The 24,997-nt window shown below is 49.0% G+C and overlaps 1 protein-coding gene across 2 annotated transcripts in view; it reads left to right on the top strand.

Moving 5' to 3' along the window:
* Positions 1-24,997, top strand: part of Dpysl2 (dihydropyrimidinase like 2) — a 107,162-nt gene that overhangs the window by 77,143 nt on the left and 5,022 nt on the right. For both annotated transcript variants that reach the window (XM_052191125.1, XM_052191127.1), the window contains exons 5-12: positions 2,978-3,039; positions 3,516-3,596; positions 4,111-4,179; positions 8,528-8,648; positions 17,705-17,861; positions 18,154-18,295; positions 19,748-19,918; positions 24,522-24,701. In XM_052191125.1, the coding sequence (XP_052047085.1) occupies positions 2,978-3,039; positions 3,516-3,596; positions 4,111-4,179; positions 8,528-8,648; positions 17,705-17,861; positions 18,154-18,295; positions 19,748-19,918; positions 24,522-24,701 (983 nt within the window). The remainder of the gene's footprint in view (positions 1-2,977; positions 3,040-3,515; positions 3,597-4,110; positions 4,180-8,527; positions 8,649-17,704; positions 17,862-18,153; positions 18,296-19,747; positions 19,919-24,521; positions 24,702-24,997) is intronic.

Here is a 24,997-nt window from a genome sequence, read left to right on the forward strand (position 1 = left end):
GAGGAAGAAGAAGAAGAAGAAGAAGAAGAAGAAGAAGAAGAAGAAGAAGAAGAAGAAGAAGAAGAAGAAGAAGAAGAAGAAGAAGAATTACGTTTCCCTGAGTAATTCAGAAAATCAGGCAGAAGTCCTCCGTTCCATGAGCCTGGAGCCTGCTACATTAGGGAGTGGAGATTTAGGACAGAAACCATTTAAAGTCTAGTTATTCCTCCCATCCTTTTAGCATGGCCCAAGGTGAACCTGTGTTCCAAAGGGGTGGTCCCTTGGCCAGGTGATTAATTCTCAAGAGAAGCGACAACTATTCATCTCCAGCCAGACATTGATTTCATTTTTCTGGAGAGGAGGCAACAGCTTTTCCTTAATAGCCATTCAGTGTTACTGTAAACTCCCCCCTGCCCCCTAGAGCTAACTTTAAAATCATTTAAGAACCAGACCAGGGCCTACAGCTTCCAGACACACGTCTGACCTTTTTTAGCCTCCAGCTAGAACCATTCTCACATCTTGAGAATCCTCAGATGCTGGTGGATTTTTAACTTTCAATTCTTTGGGCCAGTCTATCCCAAATCAGGCCAGGCCGGTTACCATGGCAACTGTTGCCTGGCATGAAGTGAAGAACCGGGATGCCCAGAGGCCTTTATCTCGGGCAGCGTCCAGCATCCCCAGGTGGCTTGAATTAAGCTCCAGCGCTCTGAGGTTGTCAAGACAATTGTTTAGAATTGGGATGGATCTTGGAGAGGATATTTGGTCTGCTGCCTTGGGAAGCAGGAACTCCAAGATGCTAGGATGGACAGCTGCTTGCCAAAGTAATGAATTTTTTTCTTATTAAAAAAAAAAGTGTTTCTTAAAAACCAGCATGGCTTGCCAAAGAAAAGGCAGTTTACATAGCCAGAAGTTTATAATTCATTGTCTTGTCAAAGTCAGAATAAAGAGTTGTTTTGAAAACGTTTTTTTTTTTGAAGAAAAAAAACCCATGTGATAAACGATATACATATAACATTAGACTGTTTAAAAACTACTTAAAAGGAGCCTTTTCGTTTCTTGTATGTGTATGAGTGTCTTGCCTGTTTGTGTGTCTGTGCACCATGTGGGTGCCTGGGGCCTGCGGAAGCCAGAAGAGCCTATTAGACCCCCTGGGACTGGAGGGACAGACAGTTGTGAGCCACTGTGGGTGCTGGGAACCAAACCTGGATCCTCTGAAAGTGCAGCCAGTGCTCTTAACCTCTGAGCTGCCCTTCCAGCCAAAGAAACACAATTTGAGTCACTCGTAAGTGTGCAGTTTAGGGGATTCACTCAGCCTTCACCTTATTTTTAATCCATCAGTATCTGACACGGAGCGACAGGTAACGCTGCCAGGCTTGATGACCTGAATTGATTCTGAGTCCACATGGTGGAAGCAGAGAATGGACTCCCTACAAGTTGTCTTCTGATCTCTATGTGCATGCTGTGGCACACACATACACCCATACAATTATACACACACCCATACAATCATACACACACACCCATACAACCATACACACACACCCATACAACCATACACACACACCCATACAATCATACACACACACACATACAACCATACACACAAACCCATACAATCACACACACACACACACAAACACGCACACACACACATACACATACAACTATACACACCCCGCATAAAACATATACACACACCCACACAATCATACACACACACTCATACAATCATACATACAGACACATACAACCACACACACACACACACACACACTCTAAAACCATACTCACATACACCTCTACACACACACACACATATACACACACACTCCACAACCATATACACACATACCCATACATCCATACACACACACTCTAAAACCATACTCACACATACCCCTACACACACATACAACTGTACACACACACACACACACACATACACACTCTACACCCATACACACACACACACACACACACACACACACACTCTACAACCATATACACACACACCCATACAACCATACACACACATACAATCACACATGCACACACACACACACCCATTACCACTCTAGGGTGCTTCATCTTGCTAACATGCAGATCCATCTCCATAATTGCTCCTTCCCCTTCCTCCAGCCCAGGTACCCCCACCCTACCCTCTCTCCGTGACACTGACCACTCTGTGAGACACTGACCCCGCTTCGTGTCCATCCCGCACATGGGGTTTTTCAGCACCTGTCTTTCGGGGCTGATGTTTTTGCTCAGCAGGATGGCTTCTGTGTTCGTCTCCATTGTCCCACACAGCCTTTCCTTCATAAGGCCGAATGGTGTTCCAGCTACACAGAGACTGTTTGGTGTGCCTGCTCATCCACTGATGCTCACCGGCTGGTGGGGGTGGGGGTTCCACCTTCTCATTGTTGTGAGCTACGTTACTGCAGACAGGAGTCTGTGCTGTTATGTAGCTATAGACTGCAAGCCTTTAATTTTGATAGATCCGTAAAGTTCCCCAACAGGAAAATCATAAGAACTGTAAAAACTATTTCCAGAAACCCTGGTCCTAGCTTCCCATTTGCTTTGTCTGTCTGTAGTCTGTCTGTCTGTCTCTGCCATGCTTTTCCTCTTTCATTCTGTGCTGTTGAAGATTAAATCCAGGGCTTCATCATGTCAGGAAGCACTCTATGCTGAGCTTCCTAGTTTGTGTTTCCTGAGACAGGGTCTCTCTAAGCATTACATGGCCTTGAACTCACCCTGTAGCTCAGATGGGCCTTGAACATGTGATCCTCCCATTTCAGTAGCTGGGATGACGGGCATGTGGCTGTGCTGTTGTCCTCATGGTGTCCATCTCCTTCTCTCTTACACCTGCTTCTCTGCACAGATGTGCACAGATGCACACACTTGTATGAAAAGCATTATCACTGTCTTCCTTCTAGATTGTTTGCTTTGGGTTTGTGTACTAGAAGTCATGTGTCTGTTTCTCTTCTCTGTCTGTCACCAGGGGTAAACTCCTTCCTCGTGTACATGGCTTTCAAAGATCGATTCCAGCTGACGGATTCCCAGGTAAGAAGTCAGCCTTTCTGAGTAGGCTCCTGACCTTCTGTTTGGTCTGGTCACAGCTGCCATCTGGAGGAACATCCTTCTATGTCTGTATAGCTCACTCATAGCTTAATGGGACCTAGATAGCAGGTTTGGGGTTTGATGAAATTGGCCTTTGATGGGGTCTTGCCCCTCCAGCCTCTGGCGTTAAACCGTAACCTCTAATCAGGACACTGTGTGGCTTAGTGGTAGTGCTGAGAGCCTTGGTCACACCTGGTGCAGAGCTGGGTGTCATCCCCCGCATTTCACACCTCACTCCTGTCTTTTTGGTTTGTCTGCCTCTATGAGTCTCTAGAGTGGCCAGAAGCAGTCCCCTTGGACATATTGCCAAGCCCAGCCTGCCCGAGCAGTCTGGGTGCCATTTCTCCCCTACCTGGAGGATTTCCTTTGACCAGGAAGATGCAGATTCGGGTCTCTGAGCTTGTTTCCGTCTTCCTCAGATCTATGAAGTGCTGAGCGTGATCCGGGATATTGGTGCCATAGCTCAAGTCCACGCAGAGAACGGTGACATCATCGCAGAGGTAAGGGACCCTTCCTTTCGCATTTTCTTCATCTCCCTGGAAAGCAAGCTCAAGAATGTAGGATGTCTTTGGAAGCTGAACACCAGTGTGGAAATCCAGAGGGCCTTCTGGTCTGGTACTAGGGCTCTTTCAGGGAGCTTCTGCTAGTGTTTGGTAAGGCATACTGCTGGTCCCTATTATAGAAGAGCCCCTGCTCTTGGCACTGCAGTGTAGCTGCTCTGGATGGAGTCAAGGAACACCTTAGTCACGCCTGGATATCATCATATACTGTGCTGTGGGCCAGGAGTGGCTTGGCTTCTGCTGACCATGTTGAGGGGCTCTAGAGAATCTGTCCTGCTCAAATGGGATTGGGATTAGTACAGTGACCCCTTCTCTTTCTGAGGTCTGGCACGACACTGGGTATCCAGCAGGGCCCACTGAACTCCTTGCTAGTGAGCTTTTTGCCCAGGTCTCTTGGCATCAGCCACCTGAAACCCACCTTCTCTGACCACTTGGCTTTCTATACACATTGCAGGAACAGCAGAGGATCCTGGATCTGGGCATCACGGGCCCCGAGGGACATGTGCTGAGCCGGCCAGAGGAGGTAAGCATCTGGGACTGGGATGTGTGACTTGATGTCTCTTAGATTCCGTGTAGGACCCCCTCTCCTCCACCCCCCCATACCTGTTGAAAGTGGAGCTTTTTGGAGGCACACTGGTCCTTCAAAGAAATGCGTGTGCACGTGTATGCCCACCAGAATACTGTCAGGTCCCAAAACATAGGATGGAACCACAGAGTTCTTTTGTATCTCTAAAACGCATATGATGAGCCGTTGCTGAGTGCCGCACATTTAGCAGGGCCTAGTGGACAGCACCATTGCAAACAGTAAGAGGATTAGTCCGGGCTGAGAAGCTCAAGGTTAGCACACTGGACTGTGGAGCCTGTAGGTCAGAAGGCTGCAGGTATCGTATATTGGGAGTCAGAGTTTCCACCACAAGAATGTTAACCTTACGTGCTTTTCAGAGGCTGGTCCTTCAGGAAAGGTAAAGGTCTGTTGAACGGCAGTCTTACAACTCTGAGGGGAGACGATGATAGAGAAATTCTGCGAGGAACATTCTAGACTGTAATGATGTATTTCAGGCAAGGGGAGACCCTCAGGGATCTGGGCGGATGGAGGTTCAGCATTGAAGGTGTCCCTTCCAAAAACAGGCCAGAGGGGGATGTTTGGTAAGTGGTCTGTGAAGGAGGTGGGGCCACCAGGTCCCAGAGCTTGGCAGAACAAAACATGCAAACAGGAAGGGTGCCCATGTGTCTACCAGGAGATGGCTGCCAGGGAGCCACTGTTCTGATTGACCCGCTAAGCAGAAAAGTTACACCCATCTGTATGTGGCTCAGCCCAGGGGCCTTCTCTTTGGCCATTGTCTCACAGAATCAGAATGCTGAGTGACCAGTTATGGACATCCCCAAGCTCAGCAGGGCTCAGGAGGAGGCTTTTCGGGTGATTTGGAGGAGCCTAACTTACGTCGGGCACTGAGTTTGATAAAGTTCTGAGTAATTTAACCCTATGTCAGTCCAGTGGGTGAGAGGGATGGAGGGAGAGAGAAAGGGTGGGAGAAGGGAAGGGAGGAAGGAAGGAAGAATACTTAGGACACCGGGCCCTTCACCTTCACTGTTCTTCCTGGTGATGGTTGTTTCATCTGTGAAGCTGAGTCTTTTGTGTGTTAAACTCTTGGGGGGGGGGGTGACACAGAGGATCAAACATGGACCCATTCTGAATGGACTTGGCTGTTCAGCCCACTTAGGAAGAAACCACCAGCACACAGGCGACAACACTAAATAAGGATTTCAGTTTGTGTAGTGTCAGGGTCTCATCCATCTGTAGCGCCTCAATGGCCGGCTTGTGTTTGAACTTTGTCGGCAGCTTTTCTGCACACAGTGTGCATCTCTTTGCAGCCTACCACGTGGGCCTCGCAGTAGGATTTCCTCAGCTTCTTAACTAAGAAGCTGGGAAAAGGGAGCCGGGTAAGGATGTCGGGTTCTCGGGATCACCCGTCCGAGGTGGCACAGGGTGAGAAGCACATGTTTTGGTCACAGCAGTACCTGGTCACATGTGGCAGTGGGACAAGCGGGGGATGGTGCTCTCTGAAGCTTTCACTGAGCTGGTGACAAAGTGGCAGACAGGAAGTATATATGGAGGCCAGAATGTGACTGCCCCAGGGCAGCTGTTAGCGCCTGGGGCCATAGAAGAAAGTGGACTTTCAGTTCTGTACAGCCAAGCCATCGTGGACAGAAGACCTGCCCAGCTGGGCCTCACAGGATATATGACCGAGGAGTGTAGGTTGCCAAGGTGGGAGGGGCTTGTCCAGAGATTGTCTGGACTCTGCTACGGGTCCTTGAATAGGTCATTTCCCTGTGATGTTTGCTCTTCTGCTCCATCTACAAAATCACATTGACAACCTCCCAGATGTTCAAGATTTCCCTAATGAGAAGAGGTTTCATTTTTAAACGATTACACCCCTTCTAGAAGACTTAAAGAGATTTTTGTCATGGCTCAGCGAGTATCTGTTGAGTATCAGGGGCTGGACTGTTCTGCTGGAGAGTGGAGAGTGAGGTTTAAATGCTCTCCTCTTCCAGAGCGCTGGTGTTTTAGTTTGGCCTCTGTCCAATTCAGGCCACTCTGTGGGGCCAGATGGAGCCTGAATTCCATTCTCAGTGTATGCAAATCCAGACAGACCCCTGGGATGGGGATCCTTCCTCAGGAGTCTCAGTGGCAGCAAGTCCCATTTGGCTTCTTAATTGGAGGCACTGCACACTCCGCTCTACTGAGGACAGGCCTGTAGCTCCCAGACTTTATTTATAGTGTGTCTGTCCTTTTGTGAAGGGTCTGTGCTGGGACATCAGTAGGGCTGTTTCTGGCATCCCTGTGAGGTGGTGAGCATCTTGGAGTCCTTTTCATTCACACTTCAGAGACTTCTGAGCTGACAGCCCAGCAGGAGGCCCCAGGGAGGAGAAGGAGGGCAGGGAGCAGAGGGGAGGCTCCCCTCAGCTATCCCTGGAATGGGAAACATTTGAGTGTTTGCTGAGTGTTTTCGGAGAGCCGGTTGCTTTCCTGTAGATTTGTAGACTCTCTTCCTGTAGTTGATGCCCAGAAGCTGGGTGTGAATGAAGGCTCGTCTCCCTCACTGGGATGGGCGTTGAGCGCGGTGGCAGACCCCAGCCCTGCCAGGCTCCAGTGGAAACTGGACTAGCCAAGGCAAGTGTAGGAGTGCAGCTGTCTCCTGAAAAGTCACAGCCTGGCTTTTAAAGTTACAGTAACAAGATGTTTATGTGTACAGCAATGAGCTTTGCGTCTCTGCTTAGGGATGTTGGGAGCGGGGTAATATGGTAGGTCGAGGAAGAGTAAGACTATCTCCCTTCTTACTTTTAAGAGTTTACACCACAATGTTTTTTTTAGGACTTGGCAGTGGCCTTTTGGGAATCTCGTTTGAATCAGTTTCTTCTGTTACGGTGAACACTCGCTGCTGTACATACGATGTACCGGCTTTCCTGGTTGTGTATTCAGTAGACCTGGCGTGGGATCTGAGATTCCATCCCTGAGGCTCAGATGTGAAGAGCCAGATGTCCGATTTGGATAGTTCTTCATCTGTGCTGGACTTCATGTCGTGCCAGGCTGTGGCTGGCCAGACACACTCTTGGGGGAACGTGGTGCAGCCCTGCTCCGTCCCCGAGCCCTGTGAAGCTTGTTTTGTTTTTGTGGGTGATGCTGGCTCATGAGTATCCGTCTCACTCGGCTCCAGAGTCACGAACCATGAATGTCTTCACTCAGGATCATGAGAGCAGAATGAATGAATATCCACATTGAGATCAGCCAGGGTCTGGGTCTTCTCAAATGTGAGCAAGTGAAATTGTTACCAGAGTGAGGGCTTACCAGAGTCGTTGCCCCTAACAAGACTGGACCTTGGCAGCCTTAACAAGGTTGGCTTGACCGTTCCCAGGCTAATTAGAAAACCAAGCAGCGGCCAACAGTGGAAAAAGGAGATTGGTTCAGTGTAGTTAGAGTAGGAAGAGGAACAGAGATCCAGCGGCTTCCTAAGCCCAGCCTCAGAGTCCCGACATAAGGTTTAGGTTTAACTAGTGGGCTGCTGGTCACGGTGGTGCACTGGTGCGCTGTGGTGAAGAGATGAAGAAACGTGATCAGGAGTCCCCGGCCAGCCTGGAGTTTTAATGGCTTGGAGATGTAGCTCAGTGGCTAAGAGTGCACCAGGAGCACTCACATTTTGCTCGTGCAAAGGACCCAGGTTTGGTTCTTAGCATTATGTCAGGCTGCTCACAGCCGCCTGCAACTCCATCTCTGGGAATAGCCAATGCCTCTGATCTCCAAGGGCACCAGCATGCATGTGAACAGACCCACCCACAGACAGACGCGTAGTTAAAAAGAACGAACTAATACAAGATTTTTAGATAGGAGGCACAAAGCATGCTTAGCCAAACAGTCCATGTCATGGTGTGGCTCCTCCCACCCACCGCTGCCTTGGCCTCGGCCATCCTGGAAGGTGTTCTGTGTACTCAGAACTGTGTGAACCGTCTTTCCTGGAGACACGTTTCTCCTCTGGCAGGTGCCCAGCTTCAGAAATTTCTGTGAAATTTCTCCTCAGAAAACCTTAATTTCTTAGAGCCCATTGTTTTAGTACTTTGATAACTAAAGGGAGTGACATAAGTTATCTTCAGAATATCTTGTTTCCTGCCAGTATGCACCCAGGGTGGTTACAAACCACTTGGCTAGGTTCTAGTGCAGAGTTACTAGACTCTGGGACTAGGTGGAGCCTGCGGATCTCTGTCCGGGCTGCCACTTAGGAAAGAGCCTTGGGAACCCATTTGTCTCTGTTGGTGAAAAAGGACAAAGATGGGCATGAGGGTGGGCGGGGCTTTCATGCTTCTCTGCCCTCCCATAGGTCGAGGCTGAAGCTGTGAACCGGTCCATCACCATTGCCAATCAGACCAACTGCCCCCTGTATGTCACCAAAGTGATGAGCAAGAGTGCGGCTGAAGTCATCGCCCAGGCGCGGAAGAAGGGTGAGCCTCGTGGGCCTTTCCGACATGAGGAGGGCAGGTGGAGGGAAGGCGGCCGCTCCCGGAGGAGGCTCTTTTTCCGACCCTCATGCCAACTGGGCCACTTTGATCATGTTCCAGCATTAACCTAATTGCAGCCCAGCAGAGCGGGCAGCTCTGGTTTCCTCCCTTTGTTCCGTGGCCGTGGCCTTGTTCGTATCTATTTAAAGCCAAGGCCACGTGGCCAGGTATCCTCCTCTCTCTATAAGTTGATTTTACAAACTAGTTACAATGCATGCGTTGCATCACTTTTCTCTGGCGGCAGAGCCCCCTGGGGAATGCTATTGTGCAAAGTGTGTCTTCCTTTCACCTTGGGCGGGGATTTCTTCCGGGAATCAGTGAGAGGCTTGTGTGGGACACATGTGTTTATTCACCTCAAATTACTAGTTGCTGGTATACTGTGGATGTACACCGAAGCTGGTTCTCCCTGGAAACTAATTTGCTAAGTGTAGCTTCCAGCACTTTCCCTCAGGGATGTTCTGTGGAACACCTTATTCATTATGCACAAGAAGCTCCATTGCCACCTGCTGCACTGTACCAGTTGGCTAATCACACTGCTTGCTTTATGCTTAGGCACAGTCTGTAGAGCTGGAAACCATAGCATTGACCCTTATGGGGACCTTAGCCTGATCTGAAGTGAGCAGTGCATAGGCATCTCTATCTTCCTTCTTGTCTCCACGACCTGCGTGTATCTTTCCATCGAGAGTGCCTCCATTTACCTGCTTGTCCCCCATGTTCACTCTGCCTCCTCTGCCTCTGCCTCAGCCTCTGCCTCTGCCTCCTCTGCCTCTGCCTCCTCTGCCTCTGCCTCTGCCTCCTCTGCCTCTGCCTCAGCCTCTGCCTCAGCCTCTGCCTCTGCCTCCTCTGCCTCTGCCTCCTCTGCCTCTGCCTCTGCCTCTGCTATTTGGCCGGTATAGCTGTTTCTACTTTGCTACATGATTTATGTGAATCAGTAAGGGCCGTGGGGTGCTTCCCCTGATGGGTGACTTGGTACAAACTCCAGAAGGAATTGTTCAATGACTACTCTATCAGCCTGTCCCAAGAGGCAATGGTTTCCAGACCGATCCCATGATTCCTGGCCCTTGCTTTTTGGAGCTTTCTGGAGCTCAATTTGATCACTTGCTAATAATTTTTGAGAGCCTGCCCTCTCCTGGATGCTTGAAGAAACTGCCTTTTATTTAGTAATCGTAGTAGCAACAGCATTTTGATATTTTGAGACATGGTCTTATGTAGCCCAGGCTGGCCTGGAACTCACTGTGTGGCTCACCATGGGGCTTTTGAACCCCCTGCCTCCACCTCCTGGGTACTGGGAGCACAGGTGTGTACCACCAAGCCCTTTTGAGAAAGGCATCCAGAATTTGCTTCGTGTTATTTTCTGAGGAGAGACCCTGTAGGTGGTGACTGAAGTCTGTGGTCCTTTCTCACCCAGGCACACTTTTAAGGTGGCTGTGTGCTCAGCTTCAGCACTGAACGCCTTTCCTGGTACTACTGTTTCCATGTAGCATGGGCATGGTGGCTCAGTGTCTGAAGATGGGGACCATGGTGGGCAGCTAGTTTTGTGTATTTTGCTGGTCATTCAGCACCCACGTGATATTAAGGAGTTAGTTAAGGTAGACAGTCACATGGCTTTGGATTCCCATGGCCTTCCTGTCCAAAGTGTGAACTATCCTAGGCTCACCTTGGCAGAGGGAGGGTGTCAGCCCCTTGATAGACCACACCGGGGTGCTCTCAGCAACTCCCGTGCTCTCTCCCAAGCCTCTGGTCATCCCTGAAGGGTGGGGCTAACCCGTGCTTGTGTGGCATACATTTTCACTCGGGCGTGCTGCCTCAGGAACTGGAGCTAACTTTTGAGTCTGCCCAGAAAGCGAAGCAGTTCAGGCAGTTCTGTTCCAGAACCTTCCGTGCGTGAATCCAGCTGTGCCCACACCATGCTTCCCAATGTTGCTCTGTCATCCTTCAAAGTTATTGGGGAATTCCACTGCCTTCCAGTGCTAACAAGAGCAGCAGCAGATGGCTCTAGCCCTCTAGAGAGCTGGGGAGGCTCTTGCCGACGGCTGGGATTTCCAAACATCCTCAGGATGCAGCCTGGGCAAGCAGCCTTCATCTTTTGTTTTCCTCTGTAGCTCAAGAGCTTGGGAAGAGTAGAGCTAAGCTTGACGACTGGATATCTAACTTCAGGCTCCAAAGCTCTGGGTTAACATTTGACCAACTCACCTTTCCTCTTGGAGGTTATTTTAGTAGAGGAAGTTCTTGTTCTTCTGTACGGGTTGGGACTTAGTTCAGGTAGAACTGGAGCCTGACCCTCCAGCATAGGCGCAGGTAATAAGAAACAGGTATTCTCAAACAATCAAGAAGCAAACAGTAACAAGCTGTATTAGGGTTTGTTCCCTGGGATTGGTAACACAGTTTAGGACCAGACCCTGTTTATGAAGGTTTGGTCTCGTGACTTACAGTCACTAATCTGTTTCCTGCTTACAAAGGGAAGGTAGTGGTAGTTACTCTTCTCATGGGGTGTGTGTGTGTGTGTGTGTGTGTATTTAAATGAGATGATGTGCCCAGTAGCCAGTCATCCTTGCCACTGAGGGATGAAGAGTGGTGGTTTAACCCAGAGTGTGTTCGGTATGCCAAGCCAAGGCAAGGATATCCATGTGTTTTTTCCAGTGTGATGCTTCAGACCTCAGTGCCAGGAGCAAAAAGTGGTCTTGACTCCAGCATCTGCCCTTGGAAGGAGGATGAGGTGGGAGCAGAGGGTCCGAGAGGAGTGGTCAGTGCTATTGTGGTCCTAGAGTTCAGAATAGAGAGCCCGTGAGGCTCAGGCTGTGGGAAGGACTCAGAACAACAGTTATACTCTTAGTAAACACTGGCCAACCCTTCTCTCCATGTGCATTAACTCTCCTTACCCACCCACGGATCCTTTGGTCCTTTGTCCAAGGTGGGAGACATTAGGGTAAATAGAGAAATGGGATGGACATAAAACTATGGCTGAGCTGCCTGTGAGGACTATAGCTGCGTGCCAGCTAGACCCAGCACAGTGGCAGCCTGGCTTTTCCGAGTGACCCATGTCTACCTGGATCTGTGCCATGCAACAGCACACCACTTTACCAACCTCACTGTGCAGAGAGAGAGAGAAATGAAACACAGCCAAGACTGGAATACATTAGCCTTATTTTATTTTTTTTTCTGGACTTTCTTATTTTCTCTTTTATTTTTAATACATTACTAGGATTTGAACCCAGGGCCTTATACATGCTAGGCCATTGTTCTTTCTCTGTACTCTATCCTGTTATTTCATCTTACTTTGTATTTTGGGACAAGGTCTCTATGTTGCCCAGGCTGGCTATGAACTTGTAATTCTCCCGTCTCAGTATCCCAAATAGCAAGAATTACAGGCCTGCGCCATCCAGTCCTGTCTTGTTGGGTTTTATTCTTAAGAAAAATTTAGACAGTGGTTGATTTGCTAAGCTCATGCTACAGAAGAGAAATTAAAATGCAGAAACTGAACATGTTGTTCCCAATCATCCAGCTTGTGGGAAGAAACAGGCATGGTTCCAGACACCTACCATCTGTTTGTCCTGTGTGTCCAGGGAGGGGACTTCTTCCTCCACCCTTCCCTAGGCTGCGGTTTGTTCAAGCAAGGAGCCCTGTGTGGCTATGAATGCTTTCCTGAGGGAATGCTAACCTATGGGCAGTACTTGTTGATATCACCCATGGACTCTCTCTTCCCTACCCTTAAAACCAAGGGACAGCCACATTCAAACAGCCATTGGTTGCTGAGGGATACTAAATCCAAATCCAGGATAAGACTTCTGTTGACCTACACGTCAATGGGATGTTGACCATCATGAAAATCCCATGGTCATGTCGTATATGAAGATTACTTCACCTTGGGGATGAGGTTGTAGGGTTAAACTAATTGAACACAGTAATCTTGAACCAGACTTGAGATTGAGGGTGGCATGGGTTGGGCTGTGAATGTCATAAACTCCCAGCAGAGCCCATTAGACAGAGAAACAGCCCATTGAAGAATGGGGAGGGGACGGTCAGACAGAGGTGGATTTATTTCAAGGCATTGGCTCATGCGGTATCGCAGCTGGAGTATGAACTCTTTAGGGAGGGCCAGTAGCCTGGAGACTAGGTGACAGATGATGGTGCCCCTCACATCTGAAGGCTGTGTGGAGACAGAAGCACTTCTTAGTTTCCCCTATTTGAACAGCATGTGTCTCAGAGGTTGAGAATTCAGATTGCATTGTAATTCAGCCTGGTAGGATAAGATCCTGGGTTTTATTTTCAGTCACCTGTACTCTGTGTCTGTACTTCATACACCACTCTTTCAGGACAGACAGAAAACTGGTGCCCGACCTGGGAGTGTGAATCCCTAAATTAATTCTTTCCAGCCAGTTTTGTCTGGCACCACTAAAGGCAACCAACCAGTGTCATTCTTCTGTCTGTTAATTTGATTTTTAGGAATGGTCTATGGCATCAAATACAACACTCAGAGCCTTGTCTCATAGAAATATCTGACTTTGGGCCCCCAGTGGCATTTTGTGTATTTCATTACATCATTGTGGTGTAGACGACATGTTTTCTTTACTATAAGAAGAAGCAGCAGGGCAGTGGTGGCGCACTCCTGTAATCCCAGCATTTGGCAGGCAGAGGCAGGCGAATTTCTGAGTTCCAGGCCAGGCTGGTCTACAAAGTGAGTTCCAGGACAGCCAGGGCTACACAGAGAAACCCGGTCTCGAAAAAAACCAAAAAGAGAGAGAGAGAGAGAGAGAGAGAGAGAGAGAGAGAGAGAGAGAGAGAGAGAGAGAGAGAGAGAGAGAGAGAGAGAAGAGAATCAAGTCTAGAAACTTCAGAAAAACATATCCTGAATATTTTGTTTCTTATTCCATGAGATGGTATATGCCTGTGATGCCAGCCCAGGGGTAGGGATTCGTAGCAGGAGAAATATGATCAGGAGACTGTGAAGGATAACTCTAAGGTAAGTTAAAAGAGGTGTAAAGGTAGGGTTGTTAGTTTAAGGTCAGGCTGGGCTATAGAGTAGCATGATCCTAACTCAACAAACAAATAAAGAAACAAAATAAAAACCAAACAAAAACAGGGCTAGGGAGATAGAGTTGGCAAACAAGCACAGGGACCTGAATTTGTTTCTCAGAATCCACGTAAAGGAAGTTGTGTGTGGTGGTGCATGCCTCTAATCCAAGTGTTGACATGGCGGTCTCTGGGCTCACTGGCCAGCCAGTCTAGCCTACTTAGAGAGATCCAGGCTAATGAGATACACTGTCTTCTATATGTGCAACTCCCTATGCCATGCATTGTGTGCACATACATGGACACCTGCACGCTTATCCATGCATGCATGCATACACACACACACACACACACACACACACAGGTTGTTGCTATAGAATGGAACCATCCTTGCTATCAAAGCCTCACTGCATAGATCTTAGGCAGTTGGGGTTGTGGCCCAAGCACTTTAAGAGAAAGACCCGGTGATGTGGGTCTGTCTGTCTGTCATTTCCCTGGGCTTCAGTGGCTGTGTATTGAGTTCCCTTCACCTGATTTTTCATTGTTCTTGCTTGGGATTTGTCTTGCTTCTCGTTCATGGGAAATGGCAGACTGTCGGAGCCTGAAGCTGTCAAACATTTCCAAACCCCAGCTTGCAGTTATTCTGCATGAATGTGCTCGGCCCCGGGGCTGGTTGTGAGTAAACACCATCCTCCCATTCCCGCCCAGCCCCTGCATTCCTGGCCTGACTGCTGCGCCTGCCAGAGTCTGGCTTGGGGTCACATCCTTCAGTTTAGATTTCCCTGGAGAAGAGACTCATGAAACTACAACAGCCGCCAAGAAAGCATCAGCACTGTGTTTAGAGAAGGATAAAAGGCCAATTAAGCCGTTCGTGGTTTATTATTATTAGTGGTAATGATTGCTGGCACACGGCAGCTCACTGGTGTCTGTGGTCTCCCTGAGCTCTGCAAGCCAGTCCGAGGCTCCCTCCAGCATGGGGTTTATAGGAAGAGGAGCCTCTGGCAAGGCACTGAACCACTGCTCACGTGTGTGTGAATGTGCATATGTGTGTGTGAATGTGTGTGTGTGTGAATGTGCGCGCGCGCGCGGTGTGTGTGTGTGTGTGTTGGGGGGTACAGAGACCAGTGTCTGAACCACACTCTCCTGAAAGTGGAGGCCTTGGATACAATGGGTCCTTTCCTAATTTGTGGAACTAAAAAATTAGAAATAAAAGCATGTAAGGACCTCTGACTCCCTCAGGAGGTTTAATTGGAGCAGAGCAGGAGCTGGAGACATTGCTCAGCAGATAAAAATTCTTGCTTTTGCAGAAGACCAGACAGAGTTCAGTTCCTAGCACCCACATTGGATTCCTCACAACCACATGTAACTCCATGGGGATCTTACATTCTCTTGTAGCCTCTGCTAGCTATCCACACTCATGTCTCCATATTCACACACACACACACACACAGACACACACACACACACACACACACACACACACTCACACTCACACACACAAATAAAAATTTTAAAAATTCTGTGACTAGAGAAAAGTGAGAAGGAATCCACAGTTGGGGCTCACTCTTTCCAGGTCTCTGCGTGACTCCAGCTTGGGCTGGCGAGGAGTTCTTACTTTCTTACTCTGCGATGGTCTAAGGAAGGTCTGCAGTGATCTTGGAAGCTCTGACCCATCCTGGGGTCTCCTGAGGCTGAAGGCTTTTGCTACAGTAGCAGAGGGCAGGGAACCCAGCCCTTGTCAAGCAGTCTGGTCTTAGATGAAGCCCATCTGTTTCTAGAACAAGCCTCCTTCAGTCAGATTCCCAAAGCCAGGATGGAGCTGCAGATTCAGTGACAGGATGAAGGATGGCAAATTCCAGGGCATTCTGGGAATGCAGATTTCCCAGGTAGCTGAGCTGTTAATTTCTCCTTCGAGCACCATTGCTCTTCTGAATTTTTTTTATGGTAACAAAGTTTGTATACCCTGGGGGCTGCAGGTGCCATATGCCCAGGTGGGCAGTGGGCAGCAGGATTCTCAGGCCGGGCTGGATCAGGGGTCAGATTTCACCAGATTTGTTGGAAGTTTCTACAAGAGCCACTGCTGGCCCAGCTCTGCCGCTGCATCTCAGATGGGCCTGAGGAGCTGCTAACAGCTGGCCTTAGCTTTATGAGGTCTTTTTCCATTTGGAGGTACATGCCCAGTGAGCTTGTATAAGCTTTTACTGGGAGAGCTTCCAATAGGTCAGGAAGGCTGCGTTCCTCTCCTGGCACTTTCTTTTAGGGGTTCCCTTCTGGGCATGCTTGCCCCCCAGTTCTAGCAGCCTTCCTCCTGCTTGGAGACTGTTATGGAGTCTGGATGGGAGGCAGCTGTGGCTGTGGCTTCCCAACACCCTCTCACCGAACAGCCACTTCTTTGTGACATTCCTGAGGCAGGAGGGGGCAGCTCCCTGGAGCCAGTCTTGAGTGTCTGGGCAAAGAGGGTGTTGTGGAATAGTATCCAGTGATAAGCCTTTGCGAGGACTGTGGAGAGGAAGGGAGACACATTCCTGACTGAGAAGGGTTTGGCCTTGAGGGCCGTGTGCTTGGAGAAGAGAGAAGCTTGACTGGGTGATGACGGGAGGAGAGGCAGATGGATTTGGATAACTTGAGAGAAAGCTCCAGCTCTCTGCTCTTTAATTAGTTGAATGTTAAGGGCACTGAGTGGTCTTTGCACACGTTTGTTAAGTGCCTACTGTGTGCAGGCAGAAAAATGATTATTGTGTCGGCATCAAGAGTCAAAAAGTTCAAAAGTGGATGATTGTTTAGGTGTAGAATGCAGTGCCCAGAGATGCTGTGATGTCTAGACCATTAAAGGGGAGGCTGAAAAGTCAGGCCTTGTGGCACACTTCTGTAATCTCAGCTCTCTGGCGTCTGGGGAGGAGGACAAGAAGTTCAAGGTCATCCTCTGCAATACACACACACACACACACACACACACACACACACACACACACACACACACAGTGGGTTCAAGGCCAGTCTCAGCTAGGACAAAAGAAGAGCTTGGCTGTGAATCATGAGAGATATAGGTGTTTAGGGACTAGATAGTTTTTTGTTTGTTTTTAGACATGAAAGACATGACATAAGAGGTTCTCAGATGTGGGGGTGTGGAGGAGGATGGGATGTGGAGGGTGTTCTGGGAAGAAAGTTTCACCATGTCACTGAGCGTGGCTGGGGGCTGAGGAAGCAAGCACAAATCTAAAATCTGCTGGAATGAGCTGGGAGGAGGGAGGAGGCCTGGTCAGGGGAAGAAGGCGCTTAAGGCACACAAGGCACGCTTCCACCAGCGGAAGTGGGCGCAGCTGTCTGGCTCACTCTGAATGGACAGAGAAGACACCATTTGGACTTCACGGGGGCTGACATTTTCTCTTGGGCATTGTATAGACTTATCCTGAGCTTCTAGAGATTCTGAAACTCCAGTGGCCTAACCGCAGATTCCCGTGAGTCAGCTGTCACTCTGACGGACGCCACTGAGGACGACTTAGGCATCTGGGCATCTCCAGAAGATCCTGGCACTGCTCTCTGATACCTCGGCTCTGTGATTTTATTTGTGGTTTCTGTTCCATATCTGAATTAGACATGGTAAAGGGCAGGGCTTCAGGTATGAGCAGGGAGGCCAACTTCTGCATAAGAAGGTTAAATCTACTCATCATCCAAAGCAGAAGATTCTGGATGGTTCTGAGGCTTGTGTGTTGGAGGAAACTACCTGAGTTGCAGATCATGGCATGTAACGTGTAGTGTGTTTAGGATTGTCTCAGGAGAGAGAGTGGAGCTCACAGAGCAGACGTCTTTGTATACAGACTGGGTACCTTGGCTGCCTAGGGTTCCGGACTTTGGTCCTCAGTGTTGTCACCTGTGGGGTGAGGCTGTATCCCCAAGAAGGGAGTGCTGAGTGCATTTTACAGTGCCTGGAATGACTGGTCTCTTGTTCTTAGAGTGTCAGACTGAGCCACCTGTGTTCCGTTTCTCAGGGACTGTGGTGTATGGTGAGCCCATCACTGCCAGCCTGGGGACTGATGGCTCTCATTATTGGAGCAAGAACTGGGCCAAGGCTGCGGCCTTCGTCACCTCCCCACCCTTGAGCCCTGACCCAACCACTCCAGACTTTCTCAACTCGTTGCTGTCCTGGTAAGTACTGTTGACTCGCTCACATCCACACTCTAGGTCTTCTCAGAGCAAAATGAGTCCGTAGGTGACAACACTGTGGTGGCTGGGAGCAGGCTTAGAAACAGAAGCCTTATGGATCAAAGTTAGGGTCACTAAGTAAGAACAAGGAGTCATTCTGTCGCCATCTTGGGTCTGAAGCCAGCTGAAGGGTCTGAGGGAGTGCCAGTATAGTTGGTGAGACATCACCTGTGAAATATCTCGCCAGACAGATGGAGTGTGTGGCTCTGCACTCATGTCATGTCTTTCCTTCCAGTGGAGACCTCCAGGTCACTGGCAGTGCCCACTGTACCTTCAATACTGCCCAGAAGGCTGTGGGGAAGGACAACTTCACCTTGATTCCCGAGGGCACCAACGGCACTGAGGAGCGGATGTCTGTCATTTGGGATAAAGCTGTGGTAAGGACTAATGGCCTCCCTCGTGGCTGGCCCTGGCATGTCTTTGTCTCTGTGGGTGTGGGGCTAATGCTGGTCAGTTGAGAACATTCTAGAAACTAGAACTTGGAAGATGGTCTTTCTCCTGTATGGACATCCAAGTGGATTCCTAAAGCACATTTCCTTCTAAATATTACACATAAGTCCTGCAACAAGGAGGAAATGGCTTCCTCAGTCCCCTGCTGGCCTTCCCAGGCAACAGTCCTCAACTCCCATTTCCTTGAGAAATGGAGTCTGAGGGCTTCTAGGTTTGGTATTTTTACCTACCATGGGCTTCTGCTCGACCTGTTTTGGACAGATACTGACCTTGAGGCTTTTCCCCTTTAATGGTTGAATGAAAATACAGTAACAGATTTTTCTGATTCTTAATGAATTCTGACATTTTGTGAGTGAAAATCTCCTTGTGTCAGAGGAAAGCTACAGCGAATGGGGGATGTCTTCTGGCTTTGCCAGCACTTGTGTGCACAGCATGTCAGCATGCAGGTGACATTAGCATCACACACGGCGTCACAGCCTGTCAAAGCAATTTCTAATGTATAGTGCATCATTCTTAAATCCACAGGAGAAACAAGAAACTTATTTTTATCTTCTTCCTTCCCCACCTCCTCCTGACAGGGTCTCACTCTGTCAGTGTAGCCTGGGTTGGCCTGAACCTAGCAATGTAGACTAGGCTGGCCTCGAACTCACAGAGATCCATCTGCCTCTGTCTTCCCAGTGCTGGGATTAAAGGCGTGTCCACCACACCCATGGAAAAGCTTGTTTTCTCCTAACACCAACAGTCATCTGTCTATAATTCTTTGGCTGGACATTTGTGATATTCCTAATTTTTCTTTTAACTGAGATGAGTATCCGTATAGACATGTCCTTGGGTACATCTTTAATTATGCAGGAGAAGGTTCTGGAGGTAACATTGTCAGGCTGAGGGGAGTCTGTTAAAGATGGTGAATACATATTATTAACATTTCTAATGCAAAGATTTCAACATCTGATACAGTGTGTGGCCCTTCTCGGTGAGTTTTAGGAGCAGAAGCCCAAAACATTACTGAGTTGGTGAATTTTGTCTTTGTTATTCAACATTCAATTCCTTTGGTTGCTGATTGGAATGAATTTTTAAATACGGTTTTTGGCCATTAAATTTTTTTTCTTCTTCTTAGTGCACACTCATTTCCTTGGTCTCTTATGTTTAGAACGGAAGGATTTCAGGAAATGATTGGCCCTAACCTTGGAAAGCCAGATGCTGGGCTGAGAATTACTGATTAGAAGCCCAGACCTGTTGGGAACTTTGTTGAAAGGGAAATCCCAGGGTGCATTGCATGTCAACATGTAATCCTTTATATGCTGGACCTGTTCTACCTTCAGCTTTCTGACCCTACCCTGTGTGTGTGTGTGTGTGTGTGTGCATGCTCTGCCCCTCAGGTCACTGGGAAGATGGATGAGAACCAGTTTGTGGCTGTAACCAGCACCAACGCAGCCAAAGTCTTCAATCTTTACCCACGGAAAGGTCGCATCTCGGTGGGATCTGATGCAGACCTGGTCATCTGGGACCCTGACAGTGTGAAGACCATCTCTGCCAAGACGCACAACAGTGTAAGGCTTGCCTGTCATGAGTAGACCTATGTGCTGCAGGCACCAAGAGACAGGGCCAGTCCAGGGATTCAGGAAATCTCAGTTGGGTAGGAGTGAAGTTTCCCCAGGATTTATTGTTAACTTGCAGTGTCCCAAGGGCCAGACAGACTCGTTCACTTTCTTTATTGAGATAACAAGACTAAGACCCTTGGGCATGTTTCAGAGGTAATAGCCACTGTCCTTACACCTTCAGGTCCCTAGAGCAGAGGTTTTTAACCCTTGGATTGTGACTCCTTTGGGGACTGAATGGCCCTTTGACAGGAGTCACATATCAGAGATAGATCCTGCATATCATATATTTAATTATGATTCATAACAGTAGCAAACTAGAGTTATAAAGTAGCAATGAAAATAATTTTATGGTTGGGGGTCACCACAACATATTAAAGGGTCACAGTATTAAGAAGGTTGAGAGCCACTGGCCCAGAGTGATTTTAGATCCTCAGAAGGTTCTAGAAGTCAGGCACCACTCCATTGTCATGATTTGAGCAACACCTTGTGTGCTGTGCTTACTGCAAGGGACCAAGCTAGAGCAGCCAAGCTTCTGCTCCCAAGGCGGCCATTGGGCACTGTCATCTTCTGTCAGTCCTCTCTCAGGAGTGATTGAGAGCTATACTTCTTGTCCTAAAGGAAGAAGAAATAGTCCAGGCAGTGGGTCACAGTTTAGGAACTACAGAATTTGGGGAAGCTCTTGGTCACAGAGTTTGGGGATATTAGTATCTGCTAGTCAGTTAGCATGCTGGCATTTCACCTGAGAATCGGGGATTCAGGTGTTCTTCGAGTTTGTGGATTCAGGGCTATCAGACACCAGTAGCTCCTCACAATCCAAAATCCTGACAATCTAAAGTCCTCTCTCTTGGACAGAAGGTTTGGGGCGGGGCGTGCTGGGCTCTGTGTCAGCTTCTTTGGTACCTGTGGGTGCCTTGATGGTGGGTACTTTGTGGGGAGACTGCTAGACTCCATGTTTATAACTGGTTTTGCCCTGCTGGGTCAGCACAGCCTTTGTGCCAAGCCTGCTTAGACTTGTATCATCCATCTTGGGCTCCTCAGTGACGTCCTCAGGGCTGACCCTTCTGTGCGCATGCATATCATTTCATAATCCCATTCTTCATCTGACCTTGTCACTAAAGGATCTGGTGTGATTATCCCAAGTGGGAAGATAAATAACGGAGATGTGCAGAGAGCTTAAGTGGTCAGTCTAACATTACATAGTGATCTTGCGGTCGAGCCAGAATTAGAAGCCTTAATTTTTCAACATTCTTCCCCACCAGACTGCGTATGCATGTGCAGGGTGGGGTGGGGAAAGCACTGTCCCTTTTCTGTAGTGTCCCTTACCCAAAGGGTTGCCAAGGCTCATCAAAGATGCAGGTGACCAGGCTGCCGTGTGGCATCGGGACCTCTCTGCCTGGATGGAGAAGAGAGCAGGGAGGAGTGAAGGTTTGGGAAGCCAGCTGCTGCTCACCCTGTTGTGGGCAGTATCCCATGCGGCCCTGCCAGGCCCCTCATTGTCTCCCCCTGCTGTCGGGGCTGGCATTAAGCATGCCCGTGTGACACTGCCCATCTAGTGAAGTACAAACAAGAGATTCTAGTGTGGGAAATCTAACTTATCCACAACCCTATTGCTAATGCTCCCTTCGGATTTTCCAGGATTCCAACTTGCTCCGTAATTTTTGGAAACTCATGTGGGTGAAGTGAACATGTCCTTGCTTAGTGGTGGTGCAGCCTCCCACCTCAGCAAGCCACAGGAGCGCTGAGATCCCATCTTCCAGCATCTTTACATCACTTAGAGCAGAGGTTCTCAACCCCTGGATTGTGATCCCTTTGTGGAGGGGTCAAATGATCCCTTCACAGGGGTTGCATATCTGGTATATTTACATTACAATTCATAACTAGCAAAATTACAGTTAAGATGTGGCAATGAAAATAATTTTATGGTTGTGGGTCAGCACAACGTGAGGAACTGTCTTAGTGTCACAGCCTTAGGAAGGTTGAGAACCATCGAGTTAGAGTCACGGTGCTGCTTCCTTCTTTATTCTAAAGGGGGAGGGGATATGGGTCCAAAACCTTACCATCAGCTCCTTCTTAGGTCATTAGCCCCAGTTTGTGGGTTATCCAAGGCCTCGGGTACCAGGGGCCAGTGCTCATGCAAAGTGCAGGGATCAGCTAGCAGTGGACAAGGGACTGGGTGCTTTTGTGACCCGTGTCCTTTCATAGGTTAGGCACATCGGAGAAGTATCTAAGGTCACTCCACTGATGGATGACAGGCCTGGGATGAAAGGACCCCAAGGTCAAGGCTGTGTCTGGAGATGGATTATTAATTAGCAAGTGATAGGGAAGAGGTAGGCTTCACCTTGATCTTAGAGGAAGCTCAGCCTTTCCCAAGGTCATTTCAGAGGAGACGGAATCCTCTCACCAAAGGTCTATGCACACACACAGGTTCTTTTTGCGTCGTGGCTGCTTGTGTCTTGGGAGGTCAGCACTGAGGAAACGGAAGTTCTCAGGCAGGCTTTAAGTGACACGGTCCACTGTTATTCAGTGCCCATCTTTTGCCATCTCCAAGACAAATCTGATCGTGAGATAGGAGATGAAGGACAGCACCCGGAATGAGGTCTCTAGTTGGGGACTGAGTTAAAAAAAAATGCAGTGCTGGCATGGTCTTCATGTGGAATCAGGGAGATGGCGATCTGTCCTTGGGGAGGTCATGTGAAAGATCCCACTATGCCTCTGCTTTAGCATGAAAGATGGCAGTGGGGGAGAAGGTCCCTCCTGAGACTGAACTGGAAACTGGTGCCCAGACAGTCTTGAGGTTTAAATTCCCACTGCCTGGGCAGGTCCGACAGCCTTGAGCTGAGAATGCTGTGTGGGATACCTCAGGGGTGGTGCATCCCAGGTACCCCAGGTTCTTGGGGACCCCCTGGAGGATCTGGCTCCCCCTGGCTATTACCCTCACACAGTCAGCTCTGGTCAGTGGCAGACGGGAGACGGGATGGCTCCCAGAGTCTTGGGACCCTCGTGAGGAGCCACTTGTCTGCAGTCACGTTTCTCCACTTTTGTTCATGGCAACCCCCGTGTTTCTCTGAAGTCTCTGAACCATGCTGGCCGCAGTCCTGGCACTACCTGGGCAGAGCTACTTTTCCACATGGGACACAATCTGCTCAGCCACTGTATCCTTTCTCTGTTCCCCCCCTCCCCGCAGCTGCTGCACAGAGCAGAGATGACCTGTGACAAGGGTGTTGGTGTGGCTCTGCCCTCTCACAGAACCTCTAGGGCAGTGATTCTCAATATTCCTAATTCGGGGGACTCTGATACAATTCCTCATGTTGTGGTGATTCCCCCAACCATAAAATTATGTTGGTTGCTGCTTCACAGCTGTAATTTTGCTACTGTTAGGTGTCGTCATTTAAACATCTGTGACTTCTGATAGTCTTAGGTTACCTTGTGAAAGGGTCATCTTATCCCCAAAGGGGTCTTGACCCACAGCTTGAGAATCACTGCTCTAGTTCCCCCCCTCCCTTGGCCTGTGTTTTCCCAGAAGCCCATGCTCTGTGCCACATGTTACCTTCCAGCTGTAGCCATTTGTGCCTGCAGACAGTCATGTGGAAAGAGCTGTAGGCGTTCAGCCTGAGCGTAGCCAGAATTAGGGACACCACTCTGACTTATGGAGCTTTCTGTGTCATAAAACCTCTTGTGTTCTGTTGCTTCCGACTGACAGACAAACGTCCAGGCAGGCAAACCACCTGTTTCCCGAGAGGGCGTGCCAAATTGCCTGTTTTCACTCTCAGTGACATGAGCCTCCAAACAAGGGTGGGCCGTTTAGGAAACTAAACCTCAACCCTGTCATGGGCTTGTTGTCTTCAATGTATCACTGGTCCACACAGTTGGGCACGTTTGGTTTAATTACAGGATGCTTAAGTCCATGAGAAAACTGCCTGATTTCACAATTATGTTTGGACCCTGTTCAGAGGCGAGCCTTGGGAATTCAGTCTGCACAGGGGAGAGTTGGTGGAAACGGGAAGACACCCCACCCCACCCCATTAATGTTTCTCTTTTCCCTTCTTTTTATAGTATTGTGGATCCAATCCAGGGCCCTGTGCATTCTAAGGGTTCAATCACTAAATTCTACTACTAGGGTTCACATCTCCACTCTGAGCTCCATCATCACTCCACTAAATCACCCAGGCTGGCCTTGAACACACTCTGTAGCTCAGGCAGGGCCTTGACCTTTGATCTTACTGCCCCAGAATCCTGAGTAGCTAGGTTTATAGATCTGCCCCACAAGACCCACCTGGGATGATTTTCTTTATATTTGTAAAGTATTTACAGACACACACACACACACACACACACACACACAATTATTATTATTATCTTCAGCTATTTCCCCCTCAGATTTGGAGATGTGGGTGAGATGAGTCCATTTTCGAGGCAGAGAAAGCAAGTTTCCCTGGGGTGGCCAGCGATGGCCAGCGAGGACAGTCTTCTTCTCTGGGGTTTGTCGGTAAACTCCGTTCAGTTGAGTCCAGGACTGCGGATTGCTCTCACGATGGCCTGTCTTCTCCCTCAGGCTCTTGAGTACAACATCTTTGAAGGCATGGAGTGTCGTGGCTCACCACTGGTGGTCATCAGCCAGGGCAAGATTGTCCTGGAGGACGGCACACTGCATGTTACCGAAGGCTCAGGACGCTACATTCCCCGGAAGCCCTTCCCTGACTTTGTGTACAAACGCATCAAGGCAAGGAGCAGGGTGAGTGGCTTCGCAAACTTTTAAACATCACGGGTTGATTCCAGCTCCGCAGATCCTCGTTAAGCACCGTGAGTCAGAATACTGAGATGGGCGGGGAGGCATAAGGATAAAGAGAACCTGACATCTTCACCCCAAAGCTTAGCCTGCTGCTGCATGAGTGAGTCAAGGCTGAGCAGAGCTTTGATGCTGAGTGCGGGGTAAGGACCCAGATGAGGGGAGCACCGCTCTAGAATCCTGGAGGAAGAGGATATGGACGATGACAGCTGGCCTTTGAAGGCTGAGTAGGAGTTTCTCAA

Source organism: Apodemus sylvaticus, chromosome 8, assembly GCF_947179515.1.
Source record: "Apodemus sylvaticus chromosome 8, mApoSyl1.1, whole genome shotgun sequence".
Lineage (NCBI taxonomy): Eukaryota > Metazoa > Chordata > Mammalia > Rodentia > Muridae > Apodemus > Apodemus sylvaticus.